General features: G+C 29.4%; 1 protein-coding gene and 1 non-coding gene across 2 annotated transcripts; both read left to right on the plus strand.

Annotated features, from left to right (window-relative positions):
• Positions 1–796: 796 nt before the first annotated feature.
• On the plus strand, positions 797–4,742 carry LOC11406763 (60S ribosomal protein L10a-1). The gene is made up of 5 exons (XM_003600875.4): positions 797–954; positions 1,106–1,325; positions 3,205–3,370; positions 3,827–4,032; positions 4,505–4,742. Exons 1-5 carry the CDS (start codon positions 950–952, stop codon positions 4,556–4,558), a joined length of 651 nt encoding a protein of 216 aa, XP_003600923.1. The 5' UTR covers positions 797–949; the 3' UTR covers positions 4,559–4,742.
• On the plus strand, positions 2,179–2,346 carry LOC112420580 (small nucleolar RNA snoR143). The gene has a single exon (XR_003010761.1). It is a non-coding gene; the product is annotated as a small nucleolar RNA snoR143 (small nucleolar RNA).
• Positions 4,743–8,251: the final 3,509 nt, after the last annotated feature.

The following is an 8,251-nucleotide window of genomic DNA, read 5'->3' on the forward strand; positions in this document are numbered from 1 at the left end:
CAAGAAATAAAGGTTTTATTACCATGTAAATAACTAAACTCTTTCAAAAAAAATAAATAAATAACTAAACTATTTAGTATTTTTTAAAAATTGTTTAATTAGACTAAAAAATTATAATGGAGTCCCTGAATTTGTTTAAATTGTTTGTTTTGACTACTTTTTAATGAAGTCCACGAACTTTTAAATAGTTTTCCGCACAATTCACTCGTCATTTCAAAGCTCCAATATAAACATAATAACAAAGTGTGCTACTACTTTTTTTTTTTTTTTAAGTACACTATCCTTTCAACACCAACTTGTTAAATATTAAGAGAATATCAAATATGATGATGATCAACATGATTGACTATTGACAATAGGAAGAGGAAGATGAAAGATATGACACTAAAATAAAAAAATATAATTTTGGTAAATTAAAAAATTATTAAACATGTTAAACAAAAGTTAACGGAAAAACATAATCCGGTTCAAAATATAAAATTCAACATCATTGAAAGGAGAATTGTGTGTGTTTTGAAAGACATGTGAGAGAGTTGTAATATCATAATCTTTGAAGGGAGGGGAAGTAATTTACTTATAAAATAAAGTGCACAACGTCTCGTAAGTCCTAACTCAACTTATAAAAATGCCGAAATTGTTAGGCCAGATGTAATAACCGGGGTTCGAACTCCGGCACCTCCACTTTGTGTGTGTGTTTATGATGGTTTTGCCATCTCTTCTATCTACCAAAAAAAAAAAAATGCACAACTGCACATGAGTGGGGTGTTAAAACTAAGGGTGCAAATATTATTACCTAAAACAACAACCAATTAGACATCAAACTCTCAGGTCCGGCCCATTCCAAATCCATCACTACCTTCATGCTATAAACTCCCTCCTCTGCCGCTAGGGTTTTGTTTCTCTGCTCCTACCATTTTGCTTTGTAGCAGAAGCCACCGATTCAACCAAAATGAGGTACGTAAACTATTAAATCGATTCTTATTACCATCTAATTTATGCTTTCTGATTCAATATTATAGTAAAATCGTTGTTAAATAATGTAATTGAAAATAATGTTTTTTTTTCTTTTTCTTTTCTGATTGATTTGTGTTTGATGGATTTGTAGTAAGCTTCAAAGTGAGGCAGTGAGAGAAGCAATCTCAGGAATCATGGCTGATTCCAAAGAGAAGAATCGCAAGTTTGTTGAGACCATTGAACTTCAAATTGGTCTCAAGAACTACGACCCGCAAAAAGATAAGCGTTTCAGTGGCTCCGTCAAGTTGCCTCATATCCCTCGTCCTAAGATGAAGCTTTGTATGCTCGGAGATGCCCAACACGTTGAAGAGGTATATATCTCTCCGCTGATCTTAGCATTATTGTTTCATTCCAATTTAATGTGTTTTTTTTTTATGTAACTATTGTTTGGTATCATTTGATGATTTGTTTATTGTTAGAATGATACAATGCTTTTGAAATAGGATTTAATTTGTATTCATCGACACGTGCATTCAATCAATCAATTTACGATACATAGATATTTGTGGATGTATTTTTACAATGAGATTAGAATATCATCATTTGCAATGGTGTGTATATAAGATAAAGTATATCTGTCAAATCCTAATAAAAATCAGTGGTGCTATATAACTGTGAGCTGTATCAGTTGTTCACTTCATTGTCATCCTAAAAGGGTTTCAGCAGTTTTGCTGAGCCGAGAGAGTAGGGCAGTGATTATAATGAGAGAGGTCTCGAGTGGGAATGCCCAATGTCATTGATTGATATATATTGTACCACTTTGTTCTAAATTTCCAACAAAAACAAAAACACCAACTTGAAGTTCAGAACTTGAAGGTGCCGCCAAACCCTTTTCATCTAAGGGTTCGGTTTGGTATCTCATGTCCTGTCTTCGTCTTTTTTCTCCTTTTCTTTTTTCGTACTTCCCTTCTGTTGAATTGGGTTTTTCTCACTGTGACAGATTTTTCATAATTTACACTTGATATGAGCCCTGCTCCCATATGATTTTCCTTTGTTATGTTTATGAGTGATGGGCACTTTTATTTTCAATTTTTCTTAGTCTTTTCTGTACTTAAAGAGTGTTTGTTTTTGGCACTGATCCAATTTCTGATGGGGAAACACATATTGTTTTCTTCTTGAAGATTTGGTGCGTACATAAAAAGCTTGATTATAGCTTCTGCTTGTAACTGATTAACACAATTTCCTTTTTAAAAAAAAAATGAAGGATCTGAATGTTTTCAGAAAAACGGTGGGTTTGTTATAATTAGGCAGCGGCCAGACAACCGTAGAGATGGAATCCACAGATGCTGATTTTTTTTTATCTCACCATACTACTAAATCCATCTCATATTATTTTATAGGGTCTTGTTAACCAATGCCCTTAGGGCTCTAGTTAAGGATTCAAATATAGAAATAATTTACAAGTTTTATGTAGACAAAGTTACTTTTTAAACTTTCAATGTGTTGAATATATCATTCGCAAGATAAAATATATTATAACATTTCCCTTGGGGCACTTAGTTAACATTTCCCTATTTTATATCATTATAACTTAAATCCAAATTACTAGACAAGCAATTAACGACTATTAGGATTACTTGCTTTTTAAACTCTTTTGAAAACACTACACTGCCACTGCCACTCATGAATTTGTACCATATATGATAAAACTATTCATACTGAATAGCAATGTTCTTTGATAGCATTTTTGTTTATTCTTCGATAGCTAAAAAGATACGACCATTACAATTATCAAACTGTTTTATGAATATTCAAGTGGGTGTTGTGGTTTATCACAAGTTCAAATACTCATGATCATTGCTTTATTTTTATAGATCTTATCTTTGTTTTTTCCTTCCAGTTTAGTTTTGCGATTTTTGTTGGCATAATTTAGGAATTTTACTATTTTTGTAATTTGTTCAAATGATACAATGCTTCTGAAGTTCTATAACCTAATTGTGATATCACTGTTCAGGAAAGTGTTGTTATTATGTAGGTTCAGCATTGCTGGTTTATATTTTGTGATTTTGTATATAATTAAATGTATAATGGTAAATAGTTAGAACTAAGAAGTTCTGCTTTTAAAATGACAAATAAGTTATTTCATAAGGATTACTTGTTTTCAGAACATAAAATAATAATGCTCTTCTGTAATTATCCTTCCAGTTTTTGCCTTGTCATTTGTGTTTAATCTATCTCTCCAATTTGCAGGCAGAGAAGATAGGTTTGGAATCAATGGATGTTGAAGCCTTGAAGAAGCTCAACAAAAATAAGAAGTTGGTGAAAAAGCTAGCCAAGAAGTACCATGCTTTCTTAGCTTCTGAGGCAGTCATTAAGCAGATTCCTCGTCTTTTGGGTCCTGGTCTCAACAAGGCAGGCATGTGTTTCTCTTGGTTTAAGTTTTACGTTTTTATTTTTTACCGGAAATATGTGTTTACCTTGGGTTCTGGAAACAGCCTCTTGTGTAAAATAGGGTAAGGCTGCATACAATACACCAAATGGTCCGGACCCTGCATATGCGGGTGCTCTAGTGCACCGGGTTGCCCTTTATGTGTTTACCTTGTTTGTTTTGAATATTTTGTAATTATACGTTGTAGTCTATTTATCAATATCTTATCATTTACGCTGTAAATCTTTTGATTTTAAAGTACTAGTTTCCTAAAAATCTATGAAGTACTATACCATCTTTTGATATCTTATTCATATCCTTCTAAGTGTTTCTTTTAATGAATTGCCTTGTTCGAAAAATATATTTTATTCCGTCCTTAAGATTTCAGAATTTAATTATGGCTTAAGTTGTTGAGATTTATGTTTTGCATGCATTACTTTACAGGGAAGTTCCCAACACTTGTCTCTCACCAAGAATCTCTCGAGGGAAAGGTCAATGAGACAAAAGCTATGGTGAAATTTCAGCTTAAGAAGGTGCTCTGTATGGGAGTAGCTGTGGGTAATGTTAGCATGGATGAAAAGCAAATCTTTCAAAATGTTCAACTCAGTGTTAACTTCCTTGTCTCCTTGTTGAAAAAGAACTGGCAGAATGTGAGTGTTCCTTTTATTTCATCATTGCCTAAACTCATTGCTCTGTTTGCTTCTATTTTACCTTTATTTTGTAAGTTACAAGAAAGTATGATTTCTTAGATGCCGTCCGGTGAAATGGTAGCATGATGCTCTGCATCGTTTGTGCCTGCAACCTAACATGCTTTCTTTCATCCGCACACATGTTTCCTTTATTTTTATTCCTTGAATTGCTGTAGTATCTGTGTACAAAATTTGACCTCAAATTAGGGATAAGTGGTTTGACAATTGCTTTTTTGATTTGCATCATGTTGAATGTGTTTGCTACGATAACTTTAGAGTGTATGCTAGTTCCCTAGTTGAAATTTTTTAACACTGATTTACGGGCTTATTCTTTAAACTCTACTGCTATTTTTTGTTGTTTCTTCAATATCCTAGGAATATTCAGTATGAATGAACCAGACATTTATCTAATATAACCTACTCTTGATTTCAGGTTCGGTGCTTGTATCTGAAGAGTTCAATGGGAAAATCTTACCGTGTCTTTTAAGGGAACTTATTTCCTATCTTTTTTCAATATTTAAGTCAGTCATCTCCTTCAATACATTTGTCCGAATAGCTTGATAGAAACTTCGTCTTGTTACAATTTTGCTGGATTATTTATTGTTAAATTGTTGTTTTTATGTTTGAATATTTGATAATGTTAGTCGTGCTACTTTTTGTGCTTCTCATTTCCTGATGATTGTTATTTTTTGTGCTACTCATCTTGTTACAATGAAATGAACAAATCTTTCAGCGAATCATGGGAGATGAACTGAAGATACACGCAAGTGTGAAAGATAACCATGCATGCTAAAATAACCCTGAATTAAGGTTGCCATTTTGTTTTGTTTTAAGAACCTTGATATACTATAGATTGAACCCCTATTTTAAGTGTCTTGTGGTGGCAATTTTCATTGCTTCCAGACCAGTTTAAGTATTTAATGCAAAATTATTTGCAAATAAATGTTGAGATAAAATTTAGAAAATTGTTTTTCTCACATTAAGTTTTTCTTAAAAACACATAGAAATGTTGTTTTTGCCTCCATTGATAGTTAACTATGGTTCGATTTTTTACCGTTCAACTTCAACATATACAACTTAAAAAATATCTTAATTGAAGCATTATAAATACAAGACTTGTTTTTTTTTTAATCGAGAATACAAGACTTGTTACTACGATAAATTTTAATTGGACGAAAGAAGGTAACAGTACTGCCTGGATCATTTACAGCATCTCCAATGGGAAGTTCTTAGTCCTTACTTAACGGTGATCACTCCTTGTTAAGGATCCTCCATTAAAGAAATAAAAAATGAGTCCTCATTAATGAATGGGCAACTATACAAGGACCATATATCTTGAGCTATTAACGGGTCTCACGTTTAAAAGAAGTAATAAAAATGAGTTTTCATTAATGAATGAGCAACTATATCTCCTATCTCCACTTAACGATCATTAAGAGGAAAAAAAAAAAGAGTAATCGTTTAAAAGAAGTAATAAAATATGTATTATTTGGTTCCATTTACAAAAGAAAATATATTTTAATAATTAATAATTGTTTTAAATATTATTTTATCTATTTGTCATCAGTTTAAATAAAATGTAATTCATGCAAATTATTTATTAACGAAGAAATGTATCTTTTTTTTTAAGAATGTAAAGTTATCTATTTGTAATCTGTTCTGAAGTCAGTTTAGGATTCGGTTGGTGTTCCGAATCGAGGTGGCTCTAAACTCAGGTTTACCTACTTAAAGAGAGAAGATAGGGTTTCGCCTCTCCTAAGTGTTTGCTGGTTCCAGACTCCAGTTGGCTGTCATTTCCAGAGGAGTTGGACTGCTTTCCACTGATAGTATCCAACAAGGAAATGAGTGAAGAGAGGAAAAGTTATCTCTAGCATATATTTATTTAACGCTTTCTTTTGATATCAATTGAACAGAGGCTTAGTTGTGTGATTCATATCCACCACGTACCGTTAATTTTTCCATTTTCAAATTATTAGCAAATGTGCCAGAAATTTAAGTTCATTCGAATAAATAATTTTTTTTATAATTTAATTTTTTTTTAAGGATTATAATTAAAATATTATGAGGTAATTTATAATTTAATAAATAAATTATTTTTGTTTAATGATGTAAAGTTAGTGGGATCTATTTAAGTATTTTTTATTAGAGTTCTTATTAGTGTACTTTTATTGGAGTCATTGAGTCCTTAATATATACTTTTATTAAAATATTACATATAAGTGATCTCTAACGTGAGATCCATTTAAGGAGTCTTTATTAAAGAACTACCATTGTGGATGCTTTTAGTAGCACTCTCATATGTACTTGTAATCATCTACTCCATTGAAAAAGGAAGAGTATGAGAATATAAAGGGTGAGAAGATGTACGCCGTAGATGCAAGTTTACAAACTTATTTAATGGTATAATTCTAAACATTGAAAAATCCGAAATTTTAATCAATATTTTATTTCACGCAACCATTAATTAAGCAATTTAAGAATAAGTTCATATAGATCCACCCTAAAGAGGAACCAACAACTAGAAACTAGAAGGAATGGTGAAAGAAGATAGTAAGTGGCAAAAGCAGAGTCGCAACGTAACCACGAAGTTAGAGACCGGGGTTTAAGAACCATAATTGTTGGAGTATTGAGGAACATGTAGTGTTGAATTTCTCTAACGGAATGGTAATCATGAACTTTAAGATAACTCAGACTTATAGCAGTTCAATGACTTGTAGATTGTCTAGGAAGACAATATTGGCATTTTTTTTATTTTTCAATTTTTTTTGGATGCCACGTGTAAAAAAGAATTTACACGTCATTTATAATTAAAAAAATATTCTTTTTAAAAAACAAAAAATATTTTTTAATTGTTTTTAATTAATTTTTAAAAATAAGAAAAAAATTATTTTTCAAAAATTTGAAAAATAATTGAAATTTTTATTTTGAAAATGAAGTTCCATAATTTTTTTTAAAATCCTTCCTAATTTTAGAAAAAAAATGAATTTTTTTATTTTTTGAAATCAAAAAAGAATTCGTAAAAATAGTTTACATGTCATTTATATTTAAAAAATTAAAAAAAAATCAGAAAATTAATTCTTAAAAATTTTAACAAATCTGAAATAATTCTAATTATTTTTTCAAATCGAATAAAATTTCAAAAATTAAAAAACATTTAGATTTTTTTCGAAATAAAAAAGTTTATTTTAATTTTTTTTCTATAAAAAATAAAAATTCTGGAAAATATTTTAATTTTTAAAAATCTGGATATAAATGTTTTTAAATTCCAATTATATAATCTGGAAACGATACAATTTTATTTAAATATTTAAAATCCTAACTTTAGATTTTTTTTTGAATTTTTTTATAAAATCTTGAAATATTGTTCGAGAATTCAAATTTATGAAATTTTGAAGATTTTTTAAATTCTGAATATAATTTTTTTAAATTCAATTGAAAATCTGAATTTCAGTTTTTTTTTTCAAAAAATTTAAATTTAGAAAAGATTTCAGATTTTTTCGACAGTTTTATTTCTGAATTTTTATGAAATCTTTTTTGAAATTAAAAAAAATCAAATTTTTTACGAAATTAGGAATATTTAAAAAATATATTCTGAAACTTAATTATAAAAAAAAAAAATATTAGATAATATTATAATTTTTGAAGTTTCTTAATTTATATTTGGATATTTTAGAATCTTTTTCTTCCTTATTTTATAATTTTTTGAAATATTCGAAAAATATTAAATTTGAGATTTTTTCTAAGTTTAAAAAAAATAAAATTTCCTAATTAATTTGTTTTTTAAAATTGTTGAAAATTAATTTTCATATTTTTTTAATTATTAATGACGTGTAAATTGCTTTTTACGCGTGGCAGTCAAAAAATAAATAAAAAAGAAAAAGCCACGTAGTTGCCACGTCAGAGATTCTGCTGACTCAAAGGCTCAGGGGAATCTTTATTTTACAACGACGAAATCTAAAAAAAATAAATTACAGGGGGCAAAATCAAAAGTGTCATATATTACAGGGGGTAAAGACATATTAACCCTTCATTTTATAGTTTCTTTCATTTCAGTATGATATTTTTTTTTCTTGGGGTTAATTGTATATATAAATTGACCCTATAATGTACGCGAAGTTTGGAAAATGACTCTATAATAAAAGAAAACACATATTCTACCCCTATAATAAAAGAACCCAAA

Source organism: Medicago truncatula, chromosome 3 (genome assembly GCF_003473485.1).
Source record: "Medicago truncatula cultivar Jemalong A17 chromosome 3, MtrunA17r5.0-ANR, whole genome shotgun sequence".
Classification (NCBI taxonomy): Eukaryota; Viridiplantae; Streptophyta; class Magnoliopsida; order Fabales; family Fabaceae; genus Medicago; species Medicago truncatula.